We start from the raw sequence: 19,107 nt of genomic DNA, 5'->3' as shown, positions 1-19,107 counted from the left end.
TTCATATTTAATGAAGATATATCAACAGCTACCTTTTTAATCACAATTTTATTTAACATAAAAACAAGAAATACATTAGAAAATACAAATTTTCTGCAGCTGTGATTTTTTATTTAGAATAGGCCATCTAAAACTGTTAGTACAAAGACAATTTAGCAAAAGATAAACATTTTAAAAATTAATAGCATTCTAGTAATAGAGATTCCCATACTAAGTAGCAATATATGTATAAAAATACCCAAGAAAGACTAAATACAATAAGGGATATAGAAGACCCAGACAAAAACGGGAACAAATTACACTGAAAGAAATGAAGAAACACGTCAGAAATGAACAGACCTAATTCCTCAACATGAAAGATTAGCATCACGGACGTGACAAGTGTTAAGGAGCTAATTTATGGATCTAGTGCAATTTGCATTAAAACAAGTTCCTTGGGGAAAAAATGATTTTTTTGAATATTAAAAAAAAAAAAGTACAAGAACAAGGACGACCAGTATGACACTGGTTCAAAAATATTCAAAGACAGAGTTCAATTCGTTATATGGCAAGAGATATTTACGAAGCTTGGTGGTGGTTAAGAGCTACAGCTGCTAACCAAAAGGTCGGCGGCTCGAATCCACCGGCCACTCCTTGGAAACCCAATGGGGCAGTTCTACTCTGTCCTATAGGGCTGCTATGAGTTGGAATCAGCTTGACGGGGAAAAAATCTCCAACCCTGGGTAACCAATTTGATATAGGGGATGAAGAGGAGGATGAGAATAAGACGATTTTCAGTTTTTTGGCTTGAGTCATTAGGTGGATGGTGGTGACACTCAAAACTAAGGAAGCAGACGGAGGAATGAGGCTGCAGGGAGTCAGGAACTCAATTTAGCACATGCGGGAGCCCAAGATATGCAGTTCCACCATGAGCCCCAACAAATTCGCAAAGAATTAAAGACAGCTTTTATCTCCAACTCTAGAGTGATGATAGCCCTCTAAGAACTGAGTCATCAGAAGGAAGAGAAAGATAGACAGTTTCTATTATATAAAACATTTTAACAGCGTGAATACCAACAGAACTAACGTTAAAACAGAACACAGGTAGTCCCCGACTTACAATGTATTTGAGTTGCAACGAACCACACTTACGACCGTCCTTTTTTTTGGTACATCTTATCACTGGTAATATGAACTACATACAGTGTTGTAGCATATAATTTGCTGATGTTATCATTCTCATGCCAACCTCCAAAGACAAAGATCAGATTTACAAAGATAATGATAATAAAAGGCAATAATAACGAGGAAAAAAAAAATGAGGTGTTTGACTTACATCAGAACCAACCTATGACAGAGTTGTTGGCAAAAAACCCTGTTGTAAGTTGGGGGCTACAGTATTATAGAACTGAATAAAATATTGCCACAAATATTACAAAGGGCTAATAACTTCATATATCAAAGCAGAATTATAAGATATATAAAAAGAACACAATAATGTAAAAGTTCACCAACTCTCCCGATGTTGAGGGGATATGCATTAATACCCTACACTGTTCCCATTAAGGATTTAAGATGGCTTACAACGAAAATGGGAAGGAGACCTGGTGGCGCAGTGGTTAAGCACTCAGCTGCTCACAGAAAGGTTGGTGGTTGGAACCCACCAGTCGCTCTGTGGGAGAAAGATGTGGCAGTCTGCTCCTGTAAAGGTTTACACCCTTGGACATCCTACGTGGCAGTTCTACTCTGTCCTACAGGGTCGCCATGAGTCGGAACCCACTGGACAGCAATGGGTTTGGTTTTTTGGTTCCTACAAGTGGAAAAACGATAAAATGTAGATAATAATAATAGAATGTAAAAATAATTTTTACAAAAATGAGCACCAAGGTGAAATCAGGACTAGGAAAAAAGAAACAAAATCCGCAGAACAGGAAGGCTCAGGAGCACTGTGGTAGACGGCCAAAGCGAAGAGGTCAACAGAAGCTGGGCCACTCCTGCATGGGCAGGGGAAAACACAGCAAGTTCTCACTTTAAAAAAAACTGTACACCCCTCCCCATAGAAAAGACTGCCTTTCACAGTAAAAACTGTTCTGAATTAAATAAATTCAGCTTTATGAAAAACTCACTACACTGTCCCTAGGTCTCAAACATTATGATTGAAGGACGGTTAAAATTATTATTTTTTTAAATACTTTACACACTGACGTTGGTGAGTATTATTACTGCAAACACAGCAAAGGATTTCAGAAAGCTGCTTTTTTGAGGGAACCTTTATGAAAACAAAGGATAAAACATCTACATGTACCCCATGAAGGCCTCTGGGTGGGTGGGGAGGAGAAGAGGGAGGAAGGGGGATGTCACAATGACATGGGTGAGTATGCATGACTCTAAGGAGTCCTGGTGACACACTGGTTAAGTGCTCGGCTGCTAAAAGAAAGATCAGCGGTTCGAATCCACCAGCTGCTCCACGGGAAAAAGATGTGGCAGTCTGCCTTGTAAAGATTCAAAGCCTTGGAAACACTTCTCTGTCCTGTAGGGTCGCTATGAGCTGGAATGTACCTGACGGCAAGGGGTTTCAGGTAGGTAGGTTTCCGGTAGTCCATCCTGATCCATGGAAAGAGGAATGGATGGACCACACGAATACAAGCTACAGCAGGCAGGCTTTGGTGAACATTCCCCAGGAGATGGAAAGCAGACAGACTGAGGTAGTACTGTTTGGTGAGAGCCCAGGGTCCATACGTTCTGTCGTGCTGGCTGAGGATGGAGCCACCAAAGTTGGATATCAAGGAGCAGAGAATGGTTGCACAGTCTCGTAGGAAAATAAAGAGCCTAATTAAGGACCACCTCACACAAAACTTTTTTTTTTTTTTTTTACACCAGCACAATGAAGGGCCCCGGGAGTAAACGGACATGTCAGAAATGCACAAAATAAAGACATTCAGAAATGAGAAACACAGAAAAATACTGCTCACATGTAGATTCAAAGAAATGCAAATTAAAAGACAGTGTCATCTTAGCACCTGTAAGTAAAAGGATAATTCAGAAATTCAATCTCCTGGGGACTTCCAGAAAAGTGATATTCAAAATCTGTGAGAAAGAATCTAACTACCCCAGATAAGGGAACAGTTTGACGATGAGATATGACCTTCATTAAATGCATCCGTGGCTAACAATGATTACGTACGATGAGTGTGAACTAACGGAGGCAGGCACTTATGGAATGGCAGGAAGTAAAAACGAATAGAATACGAAGTGTCTGTGCCCCCAGTGACCACAGTGTAAACTGGGAGCTGGGCGCAGAGAAGTGCTGGCGGGATCACAGAGCACTGTCCACAGAAACCTGCCCTGTCAAGAGCCCCCGGCGCGGCCAGGGGATGCACACAGGGGCTGCAGGTGGAAGCTGCTGTCTTCTGGGCTTGCCCTGGACCAACCCCGTCTGCTTCCAGACTCACCCCTCTCTGTCCACTCAATGTCCAGCTCATCCGCGGCCACCCACCCTCCATTTTATACCCTGGATCGGACACCTTCTTCTCCATCTTCTCTAATTCTCACAACTGCCTGTGAAGAGGGGTTCTTAGGACTGACTGCACTAAATGATTAAATGAATGAACGGTTACAAATTAAAGCTGAAAAGAAGCCTCGTTTTCAGACCTTCCAAGCCCGACAAGAGTCTTCTTTTTCACCAATGCCCTTAGCGTTTACTTGGGCCTGGCTCCTTGGCTGCAGGGACAGAGAACGGAGGGCTGGCCTCTGTAGCCCCAGCTGGGCGCGCGCCTCGTTTCTCGGGGCCCTGGGTACGCTCGGCAGCAGCAGCTACAGCAGCTGAACCGTCTACAAAGAAGAGAGAGAAGTGAGCTTTCCCAAGACATCCTTTTCTCGTTTTATGGTGGGAGCATCAGCCCAGCTAACCAGACCTCAGACAAGACTCCCAACACCCTGGATTTGGAGAGCTTGAATCTCCATGGTAAGAAAAAAAAATGCATCCACAGCAAGGGGAAGTCACTATTGCGTGGTTAGGAGACACCCAGGAAACGAGACCAGATGAAGGCAACGACAGGCCCTAGACATGGTAGCAGCAAGAAAGGCCTGGAAATCTACTGCTGAAAATCGGCCCATAAAAACCCTATGGGAGCACAGTTCTACTCTGACACACGTGGGGTTGCCATGAGTCGGAGTCGACTGGTTTTATATCGTGAAATGCTGACTGTCCTAAGCTTTCCAAAGAACAAAGTGGCAATTAACACATGAAGTGCTTTCTCCCCAGACTCACTTCCAAGTCACTGTTCTCTGCGGCGAGAAATCCCGAGCCCACCCCAGATGCTCTTACCCGGATTCTCAAACATATTGTGCAGCTTCATGTGCTTGTACGTGGCGACAATCTGGAAGTTGACGACACTTGGCAGGTTCAGGCCCTGGTCCTCAATCATCTGCAGGGCATTGGCGTGGATAAGCTGGTGGGACCGTTTGCACTGCTGAAGCCTGCACTCCCCCCTGACAAAGGCTTTACACACGTGAAACTTGTTGCATTTGTCCTTGAGGCTGCAGTAGCCATGCAGGGCTTCACCTTTGTTGTAGAGCAAGCAGACCTGGCACAGAAACAAGGCCACGTTAACCTTCACTCTCTCTTTAGTCACTGCACTCCAGCCTCTCCAGCTAAACTGGATGTAACACGGCATCTCCTGATTGTCAATGGCTGCTAAAACCACTGAGTGGAGAAAGGCTGCCAGATCATATAATGGTACTCCTGCCCAGCACCCTGTCACTGCCATGACTGTTGGCGCTAATGACTCCCAGCTGCTCCTCTTACCCAGGACCCTCGCTAACCCACCCAAGAAGGGAGCGTTAGGGAAGAGCCATCGGCCGGCCTCAAGCACGGTGCAATTCTGCTGAGCAACTTTTGCTCCCGAATCCCCCATGGATCAAGTCTAGGCCAGCCTTTACCTTGCTTGTGGCGTTTCCTCCCCTCCATCCTGTTCCCTCTCTGCCTTCCAGGGTTTTCTGGAGAAGCCTTCTCTCACTAAGTCGCATGCACCTGAATCCCTATCTCTGGCTCTGCTTCCGGGGAAAGCAACCTGAGACAGGAAGTGTGAAGGGGAAGGCAACACTTAATAATTACATCGGGACAAGTAACGGGGACCAAGTCTGCCCCAGGCGAACCAAGAACCCACTGATGGGGAACTTCATGGTGATGGATCAGGCTGTCAACCCTGACAATCTTAACATCACACACACACACATACACACACACGCACACAGAGAGAGAGAGAGAGAGAGATGACCAGACACTCTACGCCTCCTGCTGTGATGCAACAGGAAATACAGCTGTCTCGGTTTAGCACTGACAGTCCTGCGTCCCAGGAAGCCCCTCAGTCCCAGGCACCCTGGATGGTTGTCATGCTAACGATGCCCCACATATTAAAAACCCTGGCAGTAAAATCAAATCTAAGTCCCAAGAGACCTCCAGACCCAACAGTTTACGGTAAATTCAGAGGGCAGAGGAACACGTTAAGTGATATTACGGGCAGGCAGCCAGCCAATTCCCCAGTGTGGGACTCAGGTCACGAACATCCTGTTTAAGACAAAACAGCGTTCTACCTACAACTGTGATGCCAACTTTCTAAAGTGAGCTTGTAATTTGAATGCAATTCCCACCCCCTCTTCAAAAACTAATTTCATTAACATCTTTTCAGGAATTGAAATGATTCTAGAGTTTATCTCAAAAAGGAAACAAGTGAGAATTGATTAAACAAAACAAAAACAATTGAAAAAGAAGAACAGAGACTTGTACTACCAGATACTAAAATATAAACTATTTCCATTAAACAGTGTGATGCTGGTACAAGAATATCCGGGACACCAAGGACAACAGATCCTATGCTAGACCTAGCCCCAAATTAAAATAAGCTGTTCCTTGAAGATCTGAAACAACTCTACAAAAAAAACTATATGAGCCTGGTGTTTTCTTTGTAGAAGACTTTTAACTAATGCTTTGGTTTTTAAAAATGTTTATAGGACTATTCTGGCTTTGTATTTCTTCTTGAATCAATCTGGATAAGCTCTGTATTTTTCTAGGAATTTGTCCATTTCATCTAAGTTTTCAGATGTACCAGCATAAAATTTAATGTACTTGTACCTTACTATCTTTTTTATTAGGTACAGTATCTATAAACCAAAAACCAAACCCGCTGTCGTCGAGTCAATTCTGACTCAGAGCAACCCTGTAGGACAGAGTAGAACTGCCCCATAGGGCTTCCAGGGAGCAGCTGGTGGATTCAAACTGCTGACCTTTTAGTTAGCTGCTGAGCTCTTAAACGCTGTGCCACCAGGGCTCCCAGTATCTACAGCTGTCGCATTTTCCTTCACAATATTTATTTATTCTATCCCCTCACCTTTTTTTTCCCCTGATCAACTACGGTGTTGGCGAAGAATATTGAATCTACCATGGACTGTCAAAAGAACAAACAAATCTGTCTTGGAAGTACAACCAGAATGTTCCTTAGAGGCAAGGATGGCAAGACTGCATCTTACATACTTTGGACATGTTGTCAGGAGGGATCAGTCCCTAGAGAAGGACATCATGCTTGGCAAAGTACAGGGTCAGCAGAAAAGAGGAAGACCGTCAATGAGGTGGATGGACACAGTGGCTGCAACAATGAGCTCAAGCATAATAACAATTGTAAGAATGGCACAGGACTGGGCAGTGTTTGGTTCTGTTGTGCACAGGGTCGCTATGAGTTGGAACTGGTTCGCTATGAGTAGGAACTGACTCGAGGGTAGCTAACAACAGCAGCCATGGTCTGGTAACTAACTCCCACAAAACAACTGGGTGGGCCTATGGAAATGAGATGTTTGTGGCCTTCCCAGGGGATTGGACAGCCTGTTTATAATGTAAATAAGGTGCATGGAATCCTAACAAGGGGATTGATCAGTTTTGCCAACCTGCTAGGCTTCAAATGAGCCAATCTCAGAAGCTGGAAGGGGGGCCTTACTACCAGCAAGAAGAGCCAGGAGCAGAGTGTGTCTTTTGGACCCAGGGGCCCTGTGCTGAGTCTCAGCTCCTAGACCCAGGAGAAAGAACTGCAACACTGTAGGCAGCAGCGGTGAAAAAGAGCAAGAACCAGAAGACCAGGCAAGGTGGCCCACGGAGCAAGAGCTGAGTGCCTTCGGGCAGGAGGCTTGCTGGCAAGTGGGTGCCTCTGGGCACTTGGCAGAGCTAAAGAGCTTTGTCTAACACTTGCCCAAGCAGGGCAGAGGCCAGGGCTAATAGGAGCTTGTCCCTAGGAGGCTGAGAGGAAGCCTGTCCCTAGGAGGCTAAGAGGAGACCTGGACGACCGAGAGGTGGTGTACACAGCAGGGAGAAGGCCCTCCTTGCTGGCATGGCCAAGGGGAGCTGAGTGCGCACCTGCACTGAAGAAGGGACTTTGCCTACATGCTTCCTGATCCTAATCCCGAGCTGAACCTATTACTTCCCTAATAAACCCCATAATTGTGAGTATGGACTGAGTTCTTTGGCCATTGCAATGAATTATAGAACCCAGCAGAGAAGCTGAGAGTGCCGTGGGAGGGGCGGGTGGTGTCAGAATTGATAAAAAGGTTGGAGAGAGGAGGTATGTCTGACCTCCACCTCACAGCAGTCAGCCTTGGGCTGTTGCTGATGGTGATTCTCTCTCCTCCCCTGAAGCTAGATTTTTATATCAATTTTACCAGGTTTGTTTATCTTATTGGGTCTTTCAAAGATGTAAGTTTTTGTCTTTAATTCTCCCTACTGGGTTTTTATTTTCTATAACATAGATGAGGCCTGGGAGCATGGTGGTTAAAGTGCTCAGCTGCTAACCGAAAAGTTGGTGGTTCAAATCCACCAGCTGCTCCTCGGGAGAAAGATGTGGCAGTCTGCTCCCATCAAGATTACAGCCTTAGAAACTCTATGGCGCAGTTCTACTCTGTCCTGCATGGTTGTTATGAGTGGGAATCCACCCAGTGGCAGTACATTTGGGCTTTTTGGTTTGGTTTATATCATAGATACCTACACTTTTCTCTAATATTTCCTTCTTTCTACTTTCTTTGGGTTTACTCTGTTGGTTTTTTTTCCCCCGAACTTCTTAACTTGAATTCTTTTTAGTCTCTTTCATTTTTTCTAATATGTACACATAGGGCTCTAATCTTTCGAAGTATTTCATTAGCTAATCCCACACTTTTGATTAGGTAGTATTTTCATTATTATTCAGTGGTATTTTCAATATTATGATTTCTTCTCTGACCCATATGTTACTTAGATATTCCATATTTTAACTTCCTGATGTATGGGGATTTATATTTTTCTTTTTGTTATACTGACTACTAACTTACTTGCATTGTGGTATGAGAAAGTAACACAAATCAATTATTAGAGATTTGTTGAGACTTGCTTTATGGTCTAATGTTTAGTTTTTGTTTTCTTTTGTTGTTGCTATTGTTGAGAGTATACAGAGCAAAACATACACCGATTCGACGACTTCAGCACGTACAATTCAGTGACATGGATTACGTTCTTCGAGTTATACGACCATTCTCACCCTCCCCCTGAGCTGTTCCTCCCCCATTAGCATACACTCACTGCCCCCTAAGGTTCCTATCTTTCCAGTTGCCGTTGTCAATTTGATCCCATATAGATAGTTCTTAAAACAGCATAATGCTCAAGGCAGACATTTTTTACTAGTTAAGCTAAACTATTATTTGGTTTTAAGGGATAATATTTGGTTCACGGGTTAAAGATTATCTCAGGTCAACAGTTTCAGGGGCTCACCTAGCCTTCATGGCTCCAGAACGTCTGGAGTCCATGAGATTTGCAATTCTGTTCTGCATGTCCCCCCTTTTGATCAAGGTTCTTCTATAGAATTTTTGATCAACTGTTCAGTAATGGTAGCTGGGCACTAAGGCTTAGTTTTTATAAACTTTCTATGTGTGCTTGAAGAGAACATATACTGTGTAGGGTTCTATACACATTTTCTATGTCTTTACTAACTTTTTGTCTGCTGAACTACCAATAATTGAAAGAAGTATATGGAAATCGGGTTCAATAACGGTGAATTTGTCATTTTCTCACTGCGAGTCTATCAGTTGTTGCTTTGTATACACTTGCTGTTGTTAGTTGCCACGGAGTCAGCTCCAACACATGGTGACCTTAGGTGTTTAACGGAAGGAAATGTTGCCCAGTTCGGCACCATCTACAAGATCATTGGTTTGAGCCCATCGTTGCAGCCATTGTGTCCATCCATCTCATTGAGGGTTTCCCTCATTTTCTCCAGCCCTGAACTTTACCAAACATGATGTACTCGGAACAAAGCCCTGGTGATCTGCTTTCGAAAGGTCACAGCCATTGGAAACCCTACAGAGCACAGTTCTACTGTGCAACACAGCAGTGACCGTGAGTCGGAAGTGACGCCGCGGTAACTGGTTTTTAGGACAGAGTCATGGTGCTAGATTAAAAAATGTAACCTTTAATTAGTCATCTCTCCTTGCAATATTTTCTCTTGGGATTCCTATTTTGCTTAAAACAAAAAAAAGCCTTTGTGTATAATATCTAAACAGAAACAAACATACTAATTTCACCATTATTGCAATTTGAATGGGTGCTTTTTAGGCATATGGAACTAAACATGCTGTTTAAAGCCACTAAGTATCTAAAGCCAAAAAAAAGTAAATGAGAAAAAAATAATTGTACAACTGTGGCAAAAAAGAAAGGGGGGGGAGGTTTATATCATTATTTAATCTCTCTAAGCCTTTTTTTCCTCACCAGTAAAAGGGGGACAGGTTTAAATCATAGGCTATTAATGAGCTAAGGTATATGCGCAGTCCCTGGATAGTGTAAACCGTTAATGCACATAACTGCTAACCAAAAGGTTGGAGGTTCGAATCCACCCACCGGCACAGTGGATAAAAGGCCTGGCAATCAATGTCTGAAAAATCAGCCACTGAAAGCCCTGTGGATCACAGGTCCACCCTGACACACATGGGGTCGCCATAAGTCGATTTGAGGGCAACTTTTTTTTTTAAGATGTGTGAAATGCTTAGCATTCAGTAAGGAGCACTAAAAAAAACAAAAGTCACTGTTATTATTTCTACACCACACAGGCCCATCACTGCCTATTCATCAAAGCCCAATAAAGAGACTCCACAAAGGTCAGCATGGTGCTGTGGCCCCACCCACACACCTCAGGCTGTCCTCTGTGGGCTGAATCTTGTTCTCTCTCACCTCACCCGAGGGGGCTCCTTGGCAACTCACCTCTGGTAAAAGGCAGGGGTCGTTCTGCAGAAGCAGGATCCGAAGCTGGGCCTCATTGAGGCCAAAAAGCCCGTGGTTTTTCAGGACTTGAATGTTGCCAGGTGTGTGGATATCATGGGAAAGGGTACAGGTAGACCTGGGAGAAGACAAAGCTCTTCTTCAGAGGCCCGGATGAAGGGGCCAGTCTGTCAAACTTCATGCCTAGGGCAGTTTCCAACTGACATTTTCTGTGAACCCACAAATACTACAGCCTTTTATTAAACACCCTGGAAGGTGCAAACAGTTAAGCACTTGGCTACTGGTAGAAAGACTGGCGGTTTGAAAAACTCCCAAGTGCCTCGGAATAAAGGACTGGCAATCCACCTCCAAAAGGTCACAGTCTTTAAAATACCATGAAGCAGTTCTACTCTGCACACATGGGGTCACTGTGAGTCGCAATCCACTCACAGCAACAACAACAAAGAAGCCGTGTTGAAGCAACTCCCTCCATTTTAAATGAGGACGCTTTAAAGTTAAGGGCACCCGTCCCCCCCACCCTACCTTGACCTCAGGTAGACACCGCAGGGGCTGCCCTTGGCCTTCTCCACCCCCAAGAGCTACCACACCCACAGCTCACCACCTCCGCCCTGGGGGCTACACAACAACAAAGGAAGTCGCTGCGGTGTGGCGTGTCCAATAGACAACCCCAGCTCCAGAAGCCACCAGACCCAACCTCCTCCGGCCCCCCTGCCCTAACGTCTCCACTTTCTCGGGATCAGACTAGCTCGAGGTTCCCAAACCCGCAGCCACAGGCCAGCTCTGCGGTTACAGGGGAATGGGCGGTTTCTGGGAACAGGGGCCATGGCTCCCCTCGGGTCCCCAAAATGCCCCAGAAAAGGCCCCTGGCATAAAGGAACGCAGAGTTCCACTCCCGATTAACCCGGCCCTGTAGTGGGGGCCCCAGGGCAGGGGCGGTTACAAAATCCAGAAGGGGAGGCCATGCCCCTCCTTCCGCAGCGGACCTGGGAGGCAGGGAAGGCTTCCCCGGACCTGCAAGGGTGGCAGACGCGGAGATCCCCCCAGACCCCTCCGAGTGGCCAGTTCCCCTTGCGCAGGTCCACGTTCCCCGCTCACCAGCAGTCGCGGTGCGGGCACTTGCCCAGCATGTGGCGGCGGCAGAGGTGCAGCTGGTCGCAGGCTGGGCATTCGCCGCGCTGGTAGCGGGCGCAGAGGCGCGCGGCGGACACGGCCACCACCCTGCAGGCCGCGGCCGCGTCGTCGCCGCCGAGGCCCTCGGGTCCGGCTGCGTCCTGCAGCAGGAGGCCCTCGGGCCCCGCCACGTCCTGCAGCAAGAAGCGCTCGGGCCCAGCCGCTCGCAGCACCGCGCGCAGCTGCGCCTCCGACAGCTCCACGTGCGCGCGGAGGTCGCGCAGGAACATGCGGCCGCCGTGCGCGCACAGCACCTTGGTGAGGAAGGAGCACAGCGTGGGCTCCGCCATGCCGCCCGCTAGGCCCACCGACTCCAATCGAGCGCGCAGGCTCCTCCCCACCAGGGCCGCCAGCGGAGGGACCCGCCTGCGAAGGAGGGGCGCGGGGCGGTGGCCTGGCTCTCGGTGAGGGGGGCCGGGGCCTCCCCACACGGAGCTGGCGGGGACAGTGGGTACCCCCGTACGGGGCCCCGCGGAGACGGCGGGGCCACCCCACACGGAGTCGGGCAGGGACGTTGGGGTCCAGCCCTGCACAGAGTCAGAGAGGGGCGGTGGGGCCCACTCCTACAGTCAGACAGGGAAGGCGGGGGCCACCCACACACGGACTCAGACAGGGACAGTGGGGGCCAACCCGCACAGTCAGGGACGGTGATGTCCCCCCCTTCACAGTTAGACAGGGACAGTGTGGTACCCGCAGCCATGGGGACAGGCAGGAATGGTGGGGTCCACCCACCCAGAGTCAGGCAGGGACAGTGGAGTACCCTCGGACATGGGACCAGGCAGGGACGGTGGGGTCCCTCCAACACTGAGTCGCCAGGGAGGGGCTTTCACCCCAGGACACCAAGCCAGGCAGGGACACCTGCTCTGTGCTAGGCACCCTTCAGGATGAGCACATGCTTTTAGGGATTTTAATGGTGGGAATCAACATGGCTTGAGACCCCGCTTTGGACTTTTAGCCTCCATAACCATGAGAAAATAAGCTTCTGTGCTTTAAAGCCACCCACTTGTATTTTTCTCATAGCAGCACTAGGCGACTAAGACACCAGCTGCAGCTTCATCCCCCCATCCTGCCTTGCCCTGCAGTGTGCTAAATAAAGGCTGCTGCTCCCTGGTCAGGGAGCCCTGGAAGGGAAAACCAAAAACCAAACTCACTCATAGCAACCCTACAGGACAGAGTAGAACTGCTCCCTCAGGGCTTCCAAGGCTGTAATCTTTACAGAAGCAGAGGACCACATCTTTCTCCTGTCCAACAGCAGCTGAGCCAGTGACCTTATAGTTAGCAGCTGAGTGCTTTAACCACTGCACCACCAGGACTCCACTGGAACAGAAAACTAGAAGGGGCAAAACACATTATCTATCCCCCACTCAATTAACTGGAGTCTGTGGTCAATTATCTTTTTGGAGATACCTAGGAGAGCAAATAAAGGCAGCAGAGCAAAGTTGGTATGAATTCCTTTTTATTAAACGATCTGAAATTAAGCTTGAAGAGGAACAAGAGGAAATACAACTATTGAAATATAAACAGTTGCACTTAATTTAGTCCACAAAATTTGTAGGACACACAGAGAATCAGGCACCAAATTTGGGTAGGCTTTGGGTGTGGCCAGACCTAGACTCTGCCCGCATGGGGCTTACATTCTAAGGCAGAAAGCAGACAATTCATGTTACATAAATGCTAAAAATGAACAAAGCAAGGCGCAAAATATTTTAAAAACCTGCGGTTTGGGAGACAAGGATCTGAAACCTAAAGACCTCATGGAAGTAAAACCAAAAAAAAGAAAATACCAAACTAGTTGCCATTGAGTTGGCATCATGGCGACCCCATGTGTGTCCCAGCAAAACTATGCTCCAGTTTTCAACCCCTTCAGTAGATTCCAAGGTGCCTCTGGGTGGATTCAAACCTCCAGCCTTTCCACTAGATCATCGAGTTAACCATTTGCACCACTGAGGGGCTCCCTATGGAAATAACAGTTAAGCTAAGGATGCCACAGGAGTCCCTGGGTGATGCAAACAGTTGATGCACTTGCGTGCTAACTGGAAGCACCGTTCTACTCTGACACCCATGGGTCGCCATGAGTCAGAATCAACTAAATGGCAACTAGTTAAAAGATTAACTTAGGTATTAACTAGGTCAGTGGTTCCCGCCTGTGTAGTTTGGAAACTGATGGGCGTATTGCTGGTTTCACAATCATGGGGGCCATTACTGGCATTGAGTGGATGCAGCCAGGGGTAACAGATGTCCTGCTGCATGTGGGCTGTTCCCACACAAGGAAGAACTGTCCCGCACCCTGTACGACTTTCGAACATCTGCCAGGACATCTATGTAGGACCTGCAGCTCGTCTGAGAGGATATAAGCCATCAGGATAATCTGGCTTGTCCTGTTATCCTTATTTCAGTTAAGGTTAATTTCGCACTTTCCCTTACCATAGACAGATAAGGTATATGGTGTTATGACGTACCCTGATACTGGATTCTCTTCTAGTCTTTAATCTTTCACTTTCCTATACTTCTTAATAGGGCAGCCTCTTATCGACTCTTAAATGCAATCCTGTTCATTACAACTGGGGTAAACATATGGCTATTCCATGATGTTTTACAGCATAGTCATACCTGAGCATTTACATACTGAAATTTATACAACTGTCATTACAAATTCCTTTCCTTGACTTCTCTGTTATAATAGACCTTGGGCATTAAATGGATTTTTGTGTGTAAATAGATTATATCACCTATGAATTATCACAGGACAGCGAGAGAATGTCAAAAAATATCTATTTTCTAAAAAGGACCAATAGGTCTGCTGGGATTTGTGGTTGCCACCGTGATGGGGATGGGGGTGCCCTGGCATTTAATGTGGGGGAGCCAATATGGATTGCTGAACATCTTGCAATAATCATAAAGAGTGATTCTGTACCCTATACGAATCTGGAATGTCTTGCTGGACATTCTTGTATGACTAGTAACTCGCCTGCAAGAACATCATAGCTCCACGTGTTCTCCACTTCGACAGTCTATACATTTTCTTGCATATTACCTTTATTTCAAGTAAGGTTGTTTCGTTCATTTATCATATAAAAATAAGTATTATCACATGCAAATAAATTATTGCATCACTGGTTTTTATTCTAATGTCCGCTCGTATCCCTACTTTTTGATTTTCCCAATTGAGCAAAACAGCTTGAGTTTCCACCTTCTTTGAAGTACACGTTTATTCACTAGGCGCAGATGTCAGCACCTGACTTCTGCATACCCTTTATTTCCCTGTTATATTGAATTTAGTTCACTTTCAGTTTATTTGTAAAATTACGTGTGTTTTTAGGTCAAGTATATTTCCTATGACTTGCATGTCAGGATAATAAAGGCAATATTACAAAGCCGTTGTCACTAAAAAGGAAAAAAGGCAGGCGTGCTAGGTGAGAATCACTGACCTAGGTGAAGAGCGGGGCGCCAAGGAGCTGACAGAAACAAGAGGGGTAGGGTAGGGAGGGAGAGACCATGTAGGGCTATGGCCATGACTTTGAACTTTATCCTAAAGGCTTAATCGTATTTATGTTTTTAAAAGACCATTATTAAGTATATTTAAAAAAATGACCATTCTTTCTGCTAAATAGAGAACAACTTAGAAGCAGATAAAGAGATGTTTACAAGGTAAAACCGGGTATGGGGACTGCTTGGGGAGAGGGGGGCTCTCAGAACACTGAAGGAGGCACAGGTTAGTTTAAGGGTAAGCCTCATCTGCTGCATCGAACGACTACAATAGCACTCGGGTTTATAAGTCATGCTTGTATGAATCTGGTTACTGAAGCTCAGTCTCCTGCTGAGAAGAGACAACATTTCTCAAAACACCTGGCAATGTGGCAATCCCCCCAAAACATGGACACGCCATGAAAGCCTGATTTGAAAAAGATTTCCTCTCTGCAATCATATTAAGTAGAAGGTAAATATCTCCATTGCCATAATTGTACACAGAGCCCTATGGGCAAGGAACTCCAGCTGGTTGCTTCTCTCTGGGCCATGCTTGGCAGCTTTTTGTTGCATACCAGAAGAGTCACCTATATGTGATCTATCCCCTAAATAAACTTCGAGATAAATAAATGTGTGCCCAGAAGGTTTCACCACAAATATACGACACAGTATTGTGGTATGTCTATAATCGCATTTTAAATAGCCTTTTTTTCCCCAGTTTGCCCCTGAGCATTTTCCCCCCAGTCTTTCAACCTTCCGTCTAAGGCTGTAATGTCTTCTGTCCTTCTTTCAATAGGTATTTTTAGAATTTCCCCAAATTTCTTAATTTTCATTCAATTTAACCTAAACAAAACCACACTGTACAGTAAATGAAGAGAAAAGGTTGTTACGATAAAAAAAAAAAAAAATTAGAAATCAGCCTGGACAAAATTGCATCTAAGACAGTGGTTCCCAAGCTTTGCTACACGTGGGATTGACCTGGGATCCATAAATAATACTGCTGCCTGGCTCTTACCTGCGACCTTGTGATTTAATGGATCTGGGCACCGAGATCAAGAGATTACCAGGTGTTATAGATTCAGTGTATCCCACATGAATTTGGAGACCATCTCAAGTATAGATTTGACACACTGAACACTGATGACTGAAGATGAGACAAGTTATGGGATGACGTCAAGGACATCATACATGAAGAAAGCAAAAGGTCATTAAAAGACAGGAAAGAAAGACCAAAATGGATGTTAGACTTTCTAAGACTCTGAAACTTGCTCTTCGATGCCAAGTAGCTAAAGCAAATGGAAGAAATGATCATGAAAAAGAGCTGAACAGAATATTTCAAAGGGCAGCTTGAATAGCCAAAGGATTATAACCAAATGTGCAAAGACCTAGAGTTAGAAAATCAAAAGAGAAGAACATGCTCAGCATTTCTCAAGGTGAAAGAACTGAAGAAAAAATTCAAGCCTCGAGCGGCAATATTAAAGGATTCTATGGGCAAAATATAGAACACAGGAAGCTTCAAAAGAAGATGGAAGGCATACACAGAGTCACTGTACCAAAAAGAATTAGTAAACGTTCAACCGCTTCAGAAGGTAGTATATGATCATGACCCGATGGTGCTGAAGGAAGAAGTCCACGCTGCACTGAAGGCATTAGGGAAAGTCTCCAGGAATTGATAGAATACCAACAGAGATGCTTCAACATCTCAGCGGATGCAACACACGAAGTATTCGCTTGTCTATGCCAAGAAATTTGAAAGACAGCTACTTGGCCAACTGACTGGAAGAGATCCATATTTGTGCCCATTCCAAAGAAAGGTGATCCAATGGAATGCAGAAATTATCGAACAATATCATTAATATCACACACACGTAAAATTGTGCTGAAGATCATTAAAAAATGGTTGCAGCAGTACATCGACAGGAACTGCCAGAAATTCAAGACTGATTCAGAAAACATGGAACAAGGGATATCATTGTTGATGTCAGATGGGTCTTGGCTGAAAGCAGAGAATACCAGAAAGATGTTTACTTACATATTATTGCCTATGCAAAGGCATTTGACTCTGTGGATCATAAAATCATCGCAAATTATCGATAACACTGTGAAGAATGAGAATTCCAGAACAATTCATTGTGCTCATGCAGAATCTGTACATAGACCAAGAGGCAGTTGTTCCCAAAAAACAAGTGGATGCTGACTGGTTTAAAGTCAGGAAAGGTGTGTGTCAGGGCTGTATCCTTTCACCGTATCTATCCGATCCATATGTTAAGCAAATAATCTGAGAAGCTGGACTATATGAAGAACACAGCATCAGGATTGGAGAAAGACTTATTAACCTGCAATATGCAGATGACACAACCCTGCTTGCTGAAAGTGAAAAGGACTTGAAGCACTTACTGATGAAGATCAAAGATGTCAGCCTTCATACGGATTACACCTGAATATAAAGAAAACAAAAATCCTCACAACTGAACCAATAAGCAACATAATGAAAAGCAGAGAAAAAACTGAAGTTGTCCAGGATTTTATTTTACTTGGATCCACAATCAATGCCCATGGAAGCAGCAGTCAAGAAATCAAATGATGTACTAGGCAAATCTGTTGCAAAAAACCTCTTCAAAGTATTGAAAAACAAAGATGTCACTTTGAGGACTAAGATGCGCCTGGCCTAAGCCATGGTATTTTCAATCTCATCATATGCATAGAAAGCTGGACGATGACTAAGGAAGACCGAAGAACTGACGCCTTTGAATTGTGGTGTTGGAGAAGAATATTGACTATACCACGGACTACCAGAAAAACGAACAAATCTGTCTTGCAAGAAGCACAGCCAGAATGCTCCTTAGCAGTAAGGATGGCGAGATTGTGTCTCACGTACTTTGGACATGTTGTCAGGAGGAACAGTCCCTGGCAAGGGACATCATGCTCAGTAGAGGGTCAGCAAAAAAAAGGAAGATCCTCAATGAGATGGATTGAAATAGTGGCTGCCACATAGGTTCAAACGTAACGATTGTGAGGATGGCGCAGGACTGGGCAGTGTTTCGTTCTATTGTACATATGGGTCGCTATGAGTCAGAACCAACTCGATGGCACCTAACAACAACAATGGATTGAATGGAGCCTTGGTGGTACAGTGGTTATAGTGCTTGGCTGCTAACAGAAAAGTCAGCAGTTCGAGCCTACCAGTGGCAGTCAGCAGTTTGAACCTACCAGCAGCTCCTTGGGAGAAAGATGTGCCAGTCTGCTTCACTAATAATTTACAGCCTTAGAAACCTATAGGACAGAGTACAGCAGTTCTACTCTGTCCTATAGGGTCGCTATGTGTTGAAATTGACTCGACGCCAGTAGGTTATGGATTGAATCGTGTCTCCCAAAAAGGTATGTTGAAGTCCTAACCCTGGTACTTTTGAATGTGACCCCGTTTGGATATAGGGTCTTTGAGGATGTTATCTGTTCGGTGAACATGAGGTCATATTGGAGTAGGGTGGAACCTATTCCTATGTGACTCGTTTCCTTATAAAAGAGGAGAGACACAGAGACAGGGAGACGAAGGAAGGACGCCGTGTGACACTGCAGCTGCAAGTCAAGGAATGCCGGGAGCCACCAGAAGCTAGGAAAGAGCATGGAACAGTTTCTTTCTCAGAGTCCTCAGAAGGAATCAACAAGGCTGATACCCTGATCTTGGACTCCCAGCCTCCAGAGCTGGGACAATGAATTTCTGTTGGATAAAGCCACCGCTTTCTTATGGCAGCCCTAGGCAATGAATACACCAGGCAACTCAAATATGCAGCAAAACTGGGGAACCATCAATTGAAGACATACAACCAGGTGTGGAAAATGTAAAAGTGTAACCATTATCCGGGCAATTTGGTTCTGTAAGTGAGCAGAACATTGTCCGCTATGATGCCGAAGTCATCGTGTCTAACTAATCACACAGGCTTTGTCTGTTTCAGTATACTCAATCACATATTCTGGGTAGATCTGATCTTTCTGAAAGATGATGAAAATCGAGGGATTCAACCTTGTATCCACACAGCTGTCATACCGAGTCTCCGGGTCAGAAAATCGGGGAGGAGGACATGTGTATGCCATATTTCCTTCAATGAAATCCCCAACCAGGACCCGGGCTACAAACATAACCACGTTTTTGTCATCACACAGGTAATTTTTGTGGGAACAGATGGCTTCTTTGGCAAAGTAATTTCCTAGAAATA

At 45.4% G+C, this 19,107-nt stretch overlaps 2 protein-coding genes across 3 annotated transcripts in view; both read right to left on the bottom strand.

Annotated features, from left to right (window-relative positions):
- Positions 1–104: 104 nt before the first annotated feature.
- On the bottom strand, positions 105–11,766 carry ZC3HAV1L (zinc finger CCCH-type containing, antiviral 1 like). 2 transcript variants are annotated; one of them, XM_049894287.1, is made up of 5 exons: positions 11,354–11,766; positions 10,241–10,376; positions 4,307–4,565; positions 3,631–3,810; positions 105–1,973 (listed from the first exon to the last, which is right to left on the bottom strand). In XM_049894287.1, exons 1-4 carry the CDS (start codon positions 11,716–11,718, stop codon positions 3,671–3,673), a joined length of 900 nt encoding a protein of 299 aa, XP_049750244.1. In that variant the 5' UTR covers positions 11,719–11,766; the 3' UTR covers positions 105–1,973; positions 3,631–3,670. The 2 variants fall into 2 exon arrangements, with proteins under 2 accessions (XP_049750244.1, XP_049750243.1); XM_049894286.1 differs by having other exon boundaries at positions 105–3,810.
- A 1,106-nt stretch (positions 11,767–12,872) lies between these two features.
- Positions 12,873–19,107, bottom strand: part of ZC3HAV1 (zinc finger CCCH-type containing, antiviral 1) — a 56,939-nt gene continuing 50,704 nt past the window's right edge. Inside the window, exon 13 of the mRNA XM_049893443.1 lies at positions 12,873–19,098. Coding sequence (XP_049749400.1) covers positions 18,815–19,098 — 284 coding nt within the window. The 3' untranslated portion in view covers positions 12,873–18,814. The remainder of the gene's footprint in view (positions 19,099–19,107) is intronic.

Source organism: Elephas maximus, chromosome 8 (genome assembly GCF_024166365.1).
Source record: "Elephas maximus indicus isolate mEleMax1 chromosome 8, mEleMax1 primary haplotype, whole genome shotgun sequence".
Lineage (NCBI taxonomy): Eukaryota > Metazoa > Chordata > Mammalia > Proboscidea > Elephantidae > Elephas > Elephas maximus.
Note: the sequence above shows the minus strand (reverse complement) of the source record. Positions and strands in the feature narration are given on the sequence as shown.